General features: G+C 38.8%; 1 protein-coding gene across 2 annotated transcripts in view; it reads left to right on the top strand.

Moving 5' to 3' along the window:
• dlgap4b (discs, large (Drosophila) homolog-associated protein 4b) overlaps positions 1-16,049 on the top strand; it is a 192,551-nt gene that overhangs the window by 164,374 nt on the left and 12,128 nt on the right. For both annotated transcript variants that reach the window (XM_056459339.1, XM_056459338.1), the window contains 3 exons: positions 5,288-5,682; positions 8,982-9,076; positions 13,822-14,315. In XM_056459339.1, the coding sequence (XP_056315314.1) occupies positions 5,288-5,682; positions 8,982-9,076; positions 13,822-14,315 (984 nt within the window). The remainder of the gene's footprint in view (positions 1-5,287; positions 5,683-8,981; positions 9,077-13,821; positions 14,316-16,049) is intronic.

Here is a 16,049-nt window from a genome sequence, read left to right as displayed (position 1 = left end):
ATATATATATATATATATATATATATATATATATATATATATTTAATCTAATAAAAATGGATGAATTCCACAGATTGCAATTGCCTACAAATCTTACATTAATATAATGCTCTGATATAGAGACTGGATTTAATTAGAAATGCTGTATTAAAATAATAATAGATAAATAAAAATGTCCAGACTAGCAGTGTGTGAGATGCATCTATTTTTATTAGATTATTTATTTCTGCGCTTATTGGAAATTGTTGACTTTCTCAGTGTTTTATACAAATAAACTATAAGACATTGATACCAAATGTATTAAAATAGATGCATTTAGCTATTGCTGAGTCATACTTTTAAACCATCCTTCAATACTGATTGCCTCTGTCATTATAATGGTCAAGTAATAGAAAAATAAGTGCTGTATTTTTAACTAGTAAAGTTTAATAGAAGTGTGCATTACTATTAGAAACTATGATACGACATAGCATGAGAGGAATTAGTAATAGCTAATGGGATTGTTGTTTACTATGTTATTAAGTGCAGAATTAAAACCAGGATCATAAGGAAAGCTTTCCATCCAAAGTTCAGTGATTTCTACTTGGGGTACTTAAGAAAAGTAGTGCTTTGCTTTTAGAATAAGGCCTTGAGTTGAGTTTTGCACAAAGCAGCAGTCATTAACATCCGCTTTGGAGTTGTTGAGTGAGTTATTAACATTCCCTCATGGATCAGTCGAATGTCTGGTTTCATTCACAATGCACTTATCTTGCTCAAGCCTCTGCTCTTCAGAAAGCCGTGTTTCTGGCCTAATGAATGATTTATGTAGAAGCGTAGAGAGACTCTTTCCACAGGCCATCTAGGATGCTGACACAGACATTACAGCAGCTGCTGCGCAAAAATAAAAGCAGCTGCGTCTAATGGAGGCGAATTAAACCTCTTTAAACTGCTGTTTCTGAGGCGTGTGTGAACGCTGAAGAGAAAGTAGGATAATTATGATTACGGCCACATCTGAATGGTAAAGTCATCATTAGTCAGACTGGATGGCTCGTCCACAGCAGTGTTGACTCAGCGTGTGTCACAGGCTGCATTTACATGTGCGTTAATACAGATACATTTACAAACAGCTCTTCTGTTTCAAAAAAGATCTCTGTTCTCATTAGCATTTTTGAATCTGAAATGTTGTAAAAGCTTAATTTAGATTAGAAGAAACAGGCATGACATTTTTTTGCCTCTTATAATAGGTTTATATCCTTCTAGGTCAAGAACACCGTGGGTTCAGGAATGTAGGTCCTTTAAAACTCTATTGTTCTGCCCTGCTCTGATTGGTGAGATGCCTCTACTCTGTTCTCATTGGTCAGATGGCCCTTATCTACTCTCATTGGTAAGAGGACCCTACTGTCCTATGATTGGTCAGATGGCTCTACTGTTCCTTTTTTAGTGGAATGGCCAAGTCTGCTTTAATTGGTCAGATAACCAGACTCTGATTGGTCAGGTATCTTAGTGTGCTTTGATTGGTCAGATGGCCCTACTATTCTCTGATTGGTTAGATGTCCCTAGTCTTCTCTGATTGGTCAGATGGCCCTACTCTTTTTTTTTTTGATTGGTTAGATGGCTCTACTCTTCTCTGATTGGCCAGATGGCGCTAATCTTCTCTGTTGGTCAGATGGCCCTACTCTTTTCTGATTGGTCAGATGGTCCTACTACTCTTTTCTGATTGGTCAGATGGCCCTACTCTTCTCTGATAGGTCAGATGGCCTTCTCATTTCTGATTGGTCAGGTGGCCCAGTGTGGTTTGATTGGTCTGATAATCCTACTCTTCTCTGATTGGACAGATAACCCTTCTCTTTTGTGATTGGTCAGATGGCCCAGTGTGCTTTGATTGGTATGATGGCCCTACTCCTTTCTGATTGGTCAGATGACTTTTCTCTGATTGGTCAGGTGGCTTTACTCATTTCTTATTGATCAGGTTGACCTGTGTGGCTTGATTGGTCAGATTGCCGTACTTTTCTCTGATTGGTCAGATGGCTCTACTCTACTCTGATTGGTCAAATGGCCAAGTCTGTTTTGATTGGTCCGATAACCTCTCTTTTCTCTGATTAGTTAGATGGCTCTACTCTTCTCTGATTGGTCAGATGGCCCTACTCTTTTCTGATTGGTCGCATGGCCCTACTTTTCTCTGACTGGTCAGATGGTTCTACTCTTCTCTGATTGGTCAAATGGCCAAGTCTGCTTTGATTGGTCCGATAACCTTACTCTTCTCTGATTAGTTAGATGGCTCTACTCTTCTCTGATTGGTCAAGTGGAAAAGTCTGCTCTGATTGGTCTGATGGCTCTACTCTTCTCTGATTGGTCAGATAGTGCTACTCTTCCCTGATAGGTCAAATGGCCAAGTCTGTTTTGATTAGTCCAAATACCTCACCCTTCTCTGATTAGTTAGATGGCTCTACTCTTCTCTGATTGGTCAGATGGCCCTACTCTTTTCTGATTGGTCAGATGGCCCTACTTCTCTTTTCTGATTAGTCACATGGCCCTACTTTTCTCTGACTGGTAAGATGGCTCTACTCTTCTCTGATTGGTCAAATGGCCAACTCTGCTTTGATTGGTCCAATAACCTTACTCTTCTCTGATTAGTTAGATGGCTTTACTCTTCTCTGATTGGTCAAGTGGAAAAGTCTGCTCTGATTGGTCTGATGGCTCTACTCTTCTCTGATTGGTCAGATAGTGCTACTCTTCCCTGATTGGTCAGATTGCTCTTTTGTTTATGGACATAGATCAGCCAAGAATTAAAATGTATTTGCCCTCAAGCTCCAAAAACCTGTATGTGTGTGTGTCTTCTGTTGAACCCAGAAAATAATTTGAAGAATGTTCGTAATGATTTAATGGTAGCCATTAACTTCCATAACAGGAAAATATACTATAGATGTAATTAGCTACCAAACATTTTTGGGTTTATTATGCCTTTAATGCATTAAATAAACAAGCAGACCCCAGCAACCCACCCTCCTTTATCCATTCATGAGCTGATGAACGTGACAGAACATCGTGGAATGTTTTAGCATGAATGCACACATGTAGATCAGCTTTCCTCGCGATGTTTGATGAAGGTCTTTGTGTTGTTTGCACTAGGATTATGCCCTGTCATAAGTGCTCATTTAACATCCACAGCCGCACTAAATGTGTTTGAAGCCTCTGTTTGCCTTTCTGTATGGATTTTTACATGACAGAGGAATGTTATAGTTTATTTTATGCTGTATCTTCATGACTCCATGAGTAGTTTGGTTATGATTTTGACATCATGTAGAAACATTGTAGGGTTGGTTTTATCTAGTGTGGAGTGTGTAACATACTGACGCCCAGATTTATGACACACACACATACACACGGGATTCCTGTGGGCTTGTTATGTTTGCCATGGTTTCCATCTGCCAGCTCCACCCCAGTAAACTCACACTAAGACATGCACAGCGTTTATATTGGGCATCCACTTTGCTTCTCTCTGTGTCTGGATTTAAAACCAGTAACCTAAAATCGACCAAACAATAAACTCCAAATAAATTCCTCAACAAGCATCAAGTCAAACATCCATATACAGTGACTTCAGAAAGTAATTGTACAGTTAAATCACGCTCGCACATGTCTGTACATCATTGCATTAGATCCAGTTTTGTGATTATTAAAGGTTTTCATAGTTTTTAGTGTATGTAACCCACAAACAAACACAAATACTGAACATCTTCATGTTCGATTTATTATTCTAGCATTGCAGATATTTAATATTTTATATATACTAATATATATATATATATATATATATATATATATATATATATATATATATATATATATATATATATATATATATATATATATATATATATATATATATATATTAATATTTAATATCAGATATTTTAAATGTATAGCTTGTCTGTGTATCTGTATTTTACAATCACTTTGGTTGAGGTTTCCTATCCAATGCAGTGACATTCAAATGTGTTTTTTTTTGTCTGGGTTTGGAGTCTAAAAACATTTTGGGGCCACTGCAGGCCTGGAAAAACAACTGTGTTGTTGGAAAGAAAGGTCGCAGGCTGTGCTTGACGTCAGAACACCTCATAAACATGGACAAAACACACACATTTACTGAGAGCTGTGAGGAGGACACCAAACTACGGCTTAGAATGAGTGTGTAACATTAATAGCGCACTGCATAATCATTGTTGTTGTTAGAAGACAAATCGTATTGGCCTTTGCACAATCGTTGTGCTTATCGTTAGTTAGCGCAATCGTTAGTTAGCTTTAATATGCTTTAAAGTGTTGTATATTATATAAATTGCGTGTGTGGGAAGCAAACTATCTCTGGATTTAGTGGGTATGGGTTTGAGTGAAATATTTTGGGCAAAATTGTAAATATAAAATATACGGCCTGCTCCAGGATTATGGAGATCTCTAGAAGTCCTCTATGGTTGGCATCATCTCTTCGTATGTGTTTTCCTTGGGTTCCTCGATGGTTGGCACAGTCTCTTCACAGGTCTTGGATCACATCAATGGCGCTGCACAATCTCTAGAGGCCTCAGGATGAGCATCCCCAGGTGGAAATAGAGAACAAAGAAAATAATTAGCGTAGCTGCTGTTCATAGTGTATTTAAATAATAATCAATAATTAAATTAAAATTACAGATAGTGCTAATGTGTAATAAATGAACAGCAAGTCATAGTAATAAAAAACAAATATGAAAATTATGTTGTGACCATTTAGATAGCAAAAGAGATAATCTACCAACAAACTAAATCAAGAATGAGTGTATTTATATTTTACCTTCACAATTTGAGTTAAATGCCATTAAAGGTCGTGTGAAGTGCTTTGAAATGTGCAATTTTTTATTCAATGTTTGACGTAATTCCAAATGGTGCATGAAGAGAGGGCGGGGCATAGAGTAGCCCCTCCCCTTTAAAAACAGCCAATAGCGTTTCATTTCTCCCACAGCTCTCCAACTGAAAGTTGAGCTCAATCGCATCAAATGAAAAGCAAATGAGAAAAGGGGGCGGAGCATGTCAGATACTAGAGAGCATTTGATTGGTCAGAAGATTTGATGAGAAACTGAAGTATGAGGTGAATGTCAAAAAAGTCATTGATCAATTCAGGCGGAAGAAGCAAACTGCAAACTTTGGATGTTTTTATATTTTCTAATCATTAATTTTGCTTTGGAGCACAGTAGATATCCTTATAGATATCCTTAAAACTAAGAGATCTACTTTTAAAGTGCATGATAGAAAACCTGTTTGTTTTTTTTCTCTGTGTGTGTAGTCTCCACATGTATGACCACCTGTAAGAAGATCGCTCCTCCTCCAGTTCCTCCCAGAACCACATCCAAACCGTTCATCTCTGTGACGGTGCAGAGCAGCACAGAGTCTGCGCAGGACTGCTATCCAGACCGCAAGAGTGACGGCAACAGCCAATCAGGACGCAGCAACTCCTCTGACAGTCTGGACAGTACGCGAGCCAACAGTTTAGCCAAAGGGACGCGTCCGCAGATCCCCGTAGCAGCTCCGCGAGAGCCGCAGATCCCAGCGGCGGTGGTCATTTCTCCAAACGCTCTCCGAGAAACACACAATGAGCCGCTGAAAGGGGAAACACTCGCCGCGGACGAACCCCCGCTCGAACCCGTGCCCCGACGCAAACTCTCCTCCATCGGGATTCAAGTGAGTTTATTACACCGTTTATCGGCATTGATATTCAAAGGGATATCTTATATACAGTTGAAGTCAAAATTGTTAACCCCCCCCCCCCCCCCCCCCCCCCCCCCCTTAATAATTAGCCCTCTCTGTTATAATTTATTCCCCGATTTTTGTTTAACGGATGGAAGACACATTTTTTAAGCGTAATAGTTTTAATAACTCATCTCTAATAACTGATTTCTTTTATCTTCACCATGATGACAGTAAATAATATTAGACTAGATATTATTCAGTATACTATTCCGCTTAAAGTGACATTTAAAGGCTTAACTAGGTTAATTAGGTTAAGTTAGGGTAATTAGGCAAGTCATTGTATAACAGTGGTTTGTTCTGTAGACAATCCAAAACAAATATTGCTTAAGGGGGCTAATAATATTGACCTTAAAATGGTTTTAAAACAATTAAAAACTGCTTTTATTGTAGCCGAAATAAAACAAATAAGACTTTCTCCAGAAGAACAAATATTATAGGAAATACTGTGAAAAATTCCTGAATTTGTTAAACATCATTTGGGAAATATTTGGAAAAGACAAATAATAATTCACATGAGGGTGAATAATTCTGACGTCAGCTGTGTATATATAATTACTCAATATTACATTTAAGAAACAGATAGTACCTGTGTGTAATTACTGAACAGCAATTCATAGTATCAAAAACAAATATAGAAATAATCTTGTTACTATTTAGGTAGCAAAACAAATTTTCCTAAATATCTCAATGCTTAATTAATTATTATTGACCATGAAATGTTTTTTTTTTTATTAAACCCTGCTTTTATTCTAGCTAAAATAAAACAAATAAGACTCTCTAGAAGAAAAAATATTATAGGAAATACTGTGAAAAATTCCTGAATCTGTTCAACATCATTTGGGAAATATTTGAAAGAGAAACAAAAAATCATTTTAATAATGGAAATTTATTATGGAAATTAATGGACTATTTAGTTAGCAAAATAAATTTTTCACATGAGGGTGAATAATTCTGACGTCAGCTGTGTATATATAATTACTCAATATTACATTTAAGAAACAGATAGTACTAGTGTGTAATTACTGAACAGCAATTCATAGTATCAAAAACAAATATAGAAATAATCTTGTTACTATTTAGGTAGCAAAACAAATTTTCCTAAATATCTCAATGCTTAATTAATTATTATTGACCATGAAATGTTTTTTTATTAAACCCTGCTTTTATTCTAGCTGAAATAAAACAAATAAGACTTTCTCCGGAAGAAAAAATATTATAGGAAATACTGTGAAAAATTCCTGAATCTGTTAAACATCATTTGGAAAATATTTGAAAGAGAAACAAAAAATAATTTTAATAATGGAAATTTATTATGGAAATTAATGGACTATTTAGTTAGCAAAACAAATTTTCCTAAATATATAAATGATTAAATTTTTTTAATTTTGTAATCAGTTATTTAAATAATGCTAAAAATTTATTATTTATTATTCACAGATAAAAATTCTCTCATCATTTACTTTCCCTTCACTTGTTACAAACTTAAGTTGTTTGATTTTTTTGTTGAACACGAAAGAAGATATTTCAAAGAATGTTGGAAACCGATAACTATTTACTTATGTGTTTTTTTTTCTTTACATTTTCTTTCTGACATTTGTCAAAATATCTTCTATTGTGTTCAAAAGAAAACAAAACTCATAGGCTGCATTTACACTGCATGGTTCAAGTGACCCGGTTCCGATTTATTTATTTATTCATTTTGGCACATATTGGATATGGCCCATGTACATGTAATTAGGAAAAAATCACATACATTCTGATTTACTCAGATCAAATTCTGATTTACAAGTTCAGGCCTCATTCATATAGGGAAATTTATCAGAAATGAATTAGATACATACCATAGTGTCTGTAGTTTAATATAATTATTATTTAAAGGTGCTGTATGTAAGTTTTTGACTAAGAAACATGCCTCTCAAGTCATCTTTCTTGTTTATCTGAAAAACAATGCTGAAGTCAGACATTCTGCTTTGAAAATGTGCGTTACGTGCTGGAACGCTGTCTTTGTTTTGGTTATGTTAACCTGCTCACTGCCACTTTAGCCAATTATATTTCAGCACCACTGGTTGCCTTGCTGGAAAACAGCCTTTCAGTCAGAAAGGCTATGAAAGCACGCGTCCGTGACCAAAATGTCACCTCTGGTGGACAGTAGCAGACTCCGAAATGAGACGCAGATTCAGAGTTCCACTTGAGGTTATTAATTAGCAAATAATGTAAATATTACAAGCGTAAACATTAGGAGAGCAGGTTACAGTGTAACTGCGTGTCCTAACAACACGCTATAAGTGACGAGATTTGCATTGATAAGCAATTTGGCTATTTGTACCAGACGAAACACGACAGAAATGTAAATACAGCCATTCAGAAGCTCAGAATATGCACTCACTCACGAAATGGTGAGGTTTATAATCTAATTAATACATATTAACCCTCTTTAACATTATTAAATGTACATGCTGAATCACTGATATGTGTTTAGTTCCGAAGTTCAATTTTCAGACGGTTTATTTTATTTTCCAGATCTGAGGTGAACTATCTGCTGCTGTTTTTTTCATTAATGGTAATAAATGTGATGTAAAATGGCATTCAAACTCACATTATTAGCATTTAATACTGAATAAAGCACATGAGGTGTACCTGAGGTGATCATAGTTTTCTGTTGTTCACCTAATATATCAAATCCAGGTGTTGGTTAGGACAAAAACTCCTTTTAATATGGAGAATATTCCTTCAATCGGGTGCCGTTGCTTTTATTTAGAACACGGTCTAAGTCAGCCTTTAGGCTTGATCGTCAGACTCACTCCAGTTGGTCCTCAGTCTGGCAACCTGCACTTGCATTTGTTTTGATCCAGGAGTGCAATACCTAGTTCAACCACTGGGTGTCAAACTTACACACTGCACCTTTAATATAATTGTTTTATATAAATAAAGTACTTTACTATAGTATGGTTCAAAACCACTACAGCATTTAAGTTTTGTTTTTATACACGTGGCTTATATTTTCATGCAGGTTATTCCGATTAGCATTGTAATATAACAAAATGTATCAGTATAAGGATAAAACCTAAGGTACTCAGAATTGAAGATATTTTTAAAAGCATTTAAATAATGATCAGGATTGGCATCATCCCTGAATAACACATATCAGTGATCTCTGTTACATTCATTTGAGTGCATTTTATCGTTGCAGACTTGCAGATATATTATACGTATTTCACCTGTGTTTGCAGGTCGACTGTATTCAGGAAATCCAGGCTAAAGTGGAGACTCCTCCGCCGCTGGCCAGATTCCAGTCTATCGGGGTTCAAGTGGAGGACGGCTGGACGTGAGTTTCTTTCACTTCCTGTTTCTTGATCATTTAACCTGAGAAAGCCTTGCTGGCAGAACTGGATGTCCCACTCTTCTTACTGTGTGATTTTTATTTTGAAGATTCTTCAAAAGTGCATTCTGAGTCTCAAAACCAAACCACCAACTCAAAATCTCAAGATAAAAAAAGTGTGTGTGTATTCATTCTTTTATTTTCTTTTCAGCTTAGTCCCTTTAATAATCTGGGGTCGCCACAGCGGAATGAACCGCCAGCTCATCCAGCATATGTTTTACGCAGCGGATGCCCTTCCAGCTGCAACCCATCACTTGGAAACACCCATACACACTCATTCACACACATACACTACCGACAATTTAGCTCACCCAATTCACCTATAACATGGGGAGAACATGCAAACTCCACACAGAAATGCTAACTGACCCAGTCGAGGATCAAACCAGCGACCTTCTTGCTGTGAGGCGATTGTGCTACCCACTGTGCCACCGTGACACCCATATATATATATATATAAATAAATGTAAAACTGTTAATACATTCAGCATTGGTAAGAGTTGTATTTTTAAAAAGGTATGTCATATAGAACATTTTAAACAGGTTTTATTTTAATTTTAATTTTAAATGAATATTAATTGATTGCTTCATGGGCGACACGGTGGCTCAGTGGTTAGCACAGTGGCCTCACAGCAAGGTCTTTGGTTCGAGCCCCGGCTGGGCCAGTTAGCGTTTCTGTGTGGAGTTTGTATGTTCTCCCCGTGTTGGCGTGGGTTTCCTCCAGAAGCTCCGGTTTCCCCCACAGTCCAAAGACTTAGAGCAGGGGTCACCAAACTTGTTCCTGGAGGGCCGGTGCCCTACAGATTTTAGCTCCAACTCTAATCAAACACACCTGAACAAGCTAATCAAGGTCTTACTAGGTATACTTGAAACATCCAGGCAGGTGTGTTAAGGCAAGTTGGAGCTAAACTCTGCAGGGACACCGGCACTCCAGGACCGAGATTGGTGACCCCTGGCTAAATTGGTGTAGTGTATGAGTGGGTGTGAATGTGAGAGTGTATAGGTTTTCCAGTACTGGGTTGTGGCTGGAAGGGCATCCACTGCATAAAACGTATGCTGGAATAGTTGGTTCATTCCACTGTGGCAGCTTCTGAAGTGGAGACTAAACCGAAGGAAAATGAATGAATGAATGAATGAATGAATGAATGAATGAATGATCATATATTTTGAATATTTTAACATTCTTTATTTTAATATGTGCAGCATTGGTAAGCATTTTCTTTTAAAAACGTGTTTAAATGACGTTTATATGGACAATATGCCATAAAGAACATTTTTTTTATGTATAATTATGTTTGGGGGGTTTTCACCTCTATTGGGATAGGACAGTGGAGATTATACAGACTGGAAAGTGTGGGGAGCAGCGATAGGGGAGGGATCAGCAAAGGACATCGAGCCGGGAATCGAACTCGTGTCGCCGCGAGCACCTCGGTGCTATGTGTCAACGCACTAACCACTAGGCTATTGGCGCCAACCATATAGTACATTATAATTGATTCCTTCTTTTTAAGTGATATAGGGGAAGGATCAGCAAAGGACATCAAGCCAGGAATCGAACTTGGGTCGCCGCGAGCATCTAACCACTAGGCTATTGGCGCCAACCATATAGAACATTTTAAAAGGATTAAAATGAAATATTGATTGATTCCTTCTTTTTAAGTGGTTTTTTTAGTGAACACTGGGCACATTCTCAATATTTTAAAAACAAAAAATACTTAATTGTCCATTTATATTTGTTTATTTGTTTAAAACTTTCTTATTTTACTATTTTTTTTCCTTTTTTTAGTTTAACGAAATGTAAAAAAAGCTTTTTGTTCTGTTTTTAGGCAGAGTTGAGACTCAGAGCGTGCTAAATTCTTTAAAAGCACAAGACTAAATGGAATTATATATTGTTTGTCCATTTTAAGAGTGATTTATTTCCTTTATTCATGTAAATAGACAAATAAATAAGCAACTCCATTTCTGTAAGTGAGTTTAGACGAGCAGCTCTTCTCTGCTCGATCGCACAACGTCTTGAATTTGGTCTGATGATTTCTGACATGCTCTTCATGCCAACATCAGTGTCCTGTGAAGATGCCAGGAGCCCAAGCCAAGCTGTAGCTGCTCAATGGGGCTCATATTCTTCCACTTCAGCTCAAATCTGGCGGAGATTCTCCTGTCCACTCCAGCGTTAAACTGAGTCTCGTGCAGTCTGTGTGTTGTTTAGTGTGATTAGATCTGCATGCGGGATTGATATTAATAACCTCTATTAACTGTGTGTGTGTGTTGTGTGCAGTGTTGGGACAAAAGGTCAAATATTACGATCTAAAGTCACATAAATAAAAAGCTAAATGAGTAACTTTTGATGGAAAGTAATGTGAAAGCATCTGATTTGTTATCTTTGCATTTTTTAAAGAGTATAATAGGATTAAAAATGTAATATATTACTTTATTTTTATGTTTTTACTCCACTGGTGGTGTGTATATTGTGTGTGTGTGATGTTTTGTCCTTGTGTGTATGTGTGAGAGAGCATTGCGTGTATGTGTTGGGTGTAACAGTTCACAGTTGATCCGTGATTTGCACGGATCACAACCCACAGTTCGGAAAACACGTGGCTTGAGGATTAATAGATTTTTTTACTTGTAGATTAATCCTAAAGTTGTAACGATCACAGAGAGATGGCCTCCTGTGTCATTCAAATCACATGTATGAAAGCATTTAGGCTTTCCTGTAAAATACAATGATGATGGAAGAAGTTGTGGTGGGTTATTCAGGATGCGGTGGGTTTCTTAGGTTATTAAAGGTGTTTTCTGTCACTACTTGTTTAGCCTGCATCAATGCATTCAGTGTAAGCTGCACGATTAATCATTTAAAGATCGGGATCTCAACACCCACGCAACAGATTATAAATGATGTGATTTGCATATGTTTATTATTCCTTCGATTCACTGCATTGTTTGAACAATGCAAAAATCAAGAACGAGTGTGAGTCCTTTGGGTTAATTATGAAGCTATAAACAGTCAAATAAGACAGAAGTACTGGAAGAACAGTTTATAGTTTAGATAAAACCACTAATGTTTATCCTCTTAAGGCCCAGGGTGCTTTTACATGCATTTTTTATTTCTCTTTGCTATTTGGGCTTATTAGAACCTAATTAGAATAAAAATCTAAGTTTCATCTTTTGATATGATGTACTTTTAGAGAAAAATGAGGTCCATATATGTGGACTCGAGGTCTGAATTTACATAACACTTTTTCCTGAATGTTTTTTAATGCATATTTAACATATGATTTTTTTTGCTTGCTTTGACTGAGTTTTTTTCCCATTTTGGACAGTTAAAAACAGTGTTTGGGACATTTCATATGCTGCAAAACAGTTGCAGGATGACACTGTATGTCTGTAACAAAATATAAAACATTCATTCATTCATTTTCTTTTTGGCTTAGTCCCTTTAATAATCCGGGGTCGCCACAGTGGAATGAACCGCCAATTTATCAAGCACATTTTTACGCAGCGGATGCCCTTCAGGCTGCAACCCATCTCTGGGAAACATTCATACACACTGAGGAAACCCACGCGAACTCAGGGAGGACATGCAAACTCCACACAGAAATGCCAACTGACCCAGCCAAGGCTCGAACCAGCAACCTTCTTGGTGTGAGGCGACAGCGCTACCTACTGCGCCACCTTATAAAACATTCAAATTATTTTAAATAGCCACTTAAGAGTTAAAATGTGCTGCCCACGTATGTGGACACTCAAGCCTTAGGAGGTTATGGGAAAGATTAAAATTACCGTCATATGAATTTAAAATCAGGCAATAGGTGGCGACAACCAGCCGTCAAAAATATGCCACTGAATAATTCTTTAACAATGATCATCTCGCAATGAAACATGAAGTTTTATGAGTGAAAACTGAATCATTTATTGAAAATGAGTCTAAAAATAAATACGGGTTGTACAAATAATAACGTTAGATTTCTACATTTAGTGTTATCAGCAACAGTAGTAGTAACAGTGAATTTTTTACAGCACCGAATATTATACTGTTTATTTTTATTCAGCTGATTAGTTCTTCATTTTATTTTTATTGAAATGACCGCTTCTGAGTTCGGTTTGTTCAAACCAAAAGTGTCTTACAGTGCTGTTTTTGTAGGAAATGGAAAATTACATTTGTCTCCCCCCCCCTTTTTGGCTGATCCGAAAAATGGTCCGATCCGTGACTAAAAAACCATAATGTGAGATTTGTGATCCGTTACAACACTAGTGTGTGTGTGTGTGTGTGTGTGTGTGTGTGTGTGTGTGTGTGTGTGTGTGTGTGTGTGTGTGTGTGTGTGTGTGTGTGTGTGTGTGCGCGCGTGCGTGTACATGCATTGAGTCTCTGTGCTGGCATGTATATGTGTGTGGGTGTGTGTGTGCGTGTGTGAGTGCACGCATGTGTGTGTGTGTTTGTGTCTGTGTGCATGTGTGTGTGTGCTGGTTAAGCCATACTTGTGAGGGCACTGTTGTCCTCACTCTTATAGTACAATTGTTTATAAATAGGCCAGAAGATGTTTTATTATTATATAATGATGTGCTCATGTTTCTGTAAGGGTTGAGGTTAGGGCTTGGGCTAGGCCATGAACACTATCATTTACCTGAGAGAAAAAAAAGGTAGTCTATTTAAAGTCCTCGCTAAGATAGGAAAACAAATCTCTGTGTGTGTGTAGTTTCAGCCGCTCCAGTAGTATGGCCTCTCGGCAGGAGACGGACTCCGACACGCAGGATCTCTCGCTGACGTCGCTCACGTTCCAGAGCGGCTCCAAAAGCGCCGAGCAGAAGGTGATGGTGAGCTGCGGCAGTCAGGCGGTGGACTCTCCTCCGCCTCCACCTCCTCCTCAGGACAGCGACCCGCCGGTGAGCAGCAGCGGACCCTCACGCCAGATCCTCACCCACCGCTCCACCACGCAGAGCAGCTCGTCTTCATTCTCTGAGAGCCTGGATCCGGCGCTGGACCCATCAGCGCTGCCGCCGCCCGACCCCTGGCTGGAAAGCGGGAACGGGACTGGGAACGGCTGCTCCACGCAGACCCTGAGCTCCGGCACCGCCTGCAGACGGGACGGACACTGGTTCCTGAAGCTACTGCAGGCTGAGACGGGACGCATGGAGGGCTGGTGCTGTCAGATGGAGAAGGAGACCACAGAACACCAGCTCTCTGAGGAGGGTATGAGAGTGTGTGTGTGTGTGTGTGTGTGTGTGTGTGTGCGTGTGTGTGTGTGTGTGTGTGTGTGTGTAAGTGTGTGTGCGTGTGTGCGCGTATGTGTGCTTGAGAGTTTGTGTTCATGAGAGCATGTGTGTGCGTATGTGTGAACACCCTGATCTCACACACACACCGCCCTGATCTCACACACACTGCCCTGATCTCACACACACACACACTGCCCTGATCTCACACACACACACTGCCCTGATATTACACACACACACACTGCCTTGATCTCACACAGACCCCCCTGATCTCACACACACCACCCTGATCTCACACACACCACCCTGATCTCACACACACCACCCTGATCTCACACACACTGCCCTGATCTCACACACACACTGCCCTGATCTCACACACACCACCCTGATCTCACACACACCGCCCTGATCTCACACACACTGCCCTGATCTCACACACACACACACTGCCCTGATCTCACACACACACACTGCCCTGATATTACACACACACACTGCCCTGATCTCACACACACACACTGCCCTGATATTACACACACACACACTGCCTTGATCTCACACACACCGCCCTGATCTCACACACACCACCCTGATCTCACACACACCACCCTGATCTCACACACACCACCCTGATCTCACACACACCGCCCTGATCTCACACACACCACCCTGATCTCACACACACCACCCTGATCTCACACACACCACCCTGATCTCACACACACTGCCCTGATCTCACACACACACCGCCCTGATCTCTCAAACACCACCCAGATCTCACACACACCGTGGCCGGCAGCTAGCTCTCTGCTACTCTCACATGGTCGCCCACTGAACCTAAGCAGGGCTGCGCCTGGTCAGTACCTGGATGGGAGACCACATGGGAAGACTAGATTACTGCTGGATGTGGTGTTAGTGAGACCAGCAGGGGGCAGTCGTCTGTTTGGGTCCTAACGCCCCAGTATATTGATAGGGCTCTATACTGAGCGCTGTCTTTCTAAACTGAGGTCCTGACTCTCTGTGGACAATAAAAATTCCAGGATGCCCTTTGAACACGAGTAGGGGATTAATATCTCCTTATATCTGATGTTTCAACTTTCTGAAAATGTTGAAGTTGAACTTATCAACTTACTATGACCTTTCTAATTAAACAAAACAATCTGTAACACTTTAGTTTAAGTATCAATTTACATCATTGACTAGTGGCTTATGACTAGGCCCACACAGAATCTGTGCGCACAGATTTCCGCAGATATTTAGCCCATCATTGATTCTGTTTATTTACTTGAGTAAATGTGTGTAAATCTATATTTATTCAGTTTTTTAATTAATTTCAGTAATAATATCTACTAATATGAAAATGTTAATGTGATTTATGTACGATGCAGTTTATACAGTAATATTTTCGGTCTTTTAGTAGAGATATTATATGGGAGACTTGCTTTGTTCACCAAACAAAGTGAATCTAATTGGATTTGCATTTTAAACATTAAATAAAAGTTAAAAAGAGATTATTTTTTATTTCATATATTAAGGTTTTCGTTATGAATGATACTCCCAAAATCATTTCGCAGAAATCTGAAGATTTTTACCAAAATTCTCCGCAGAAATAGCAAAAAACGTCCACAGATTCCGTCTGGCCCTGCTTATTACCTGCTGATTATTAAGATATTAACTGTTTATTAGCACTTATAAAGCATCCCTATTC

Source organism: Danio aesculapii, chromosome 6 (assembly GCF_903798145.1).
Source record: "Danio aesculapii chromosome 6, fDanAes4.1, whole genome shotgun sequence".
Classification (NCBI taxonomy): domain Eukaryota; kingdom Metazoa; phylum Chordata; class Actinopteri; order Cypriniformes; family Danionidae; genus Danio; species Danio aesculapii.
Note: the sequence above shows the minus strand (reverse complement) of the source record. Positions and strands in the feature narration are given on the sequence as shown.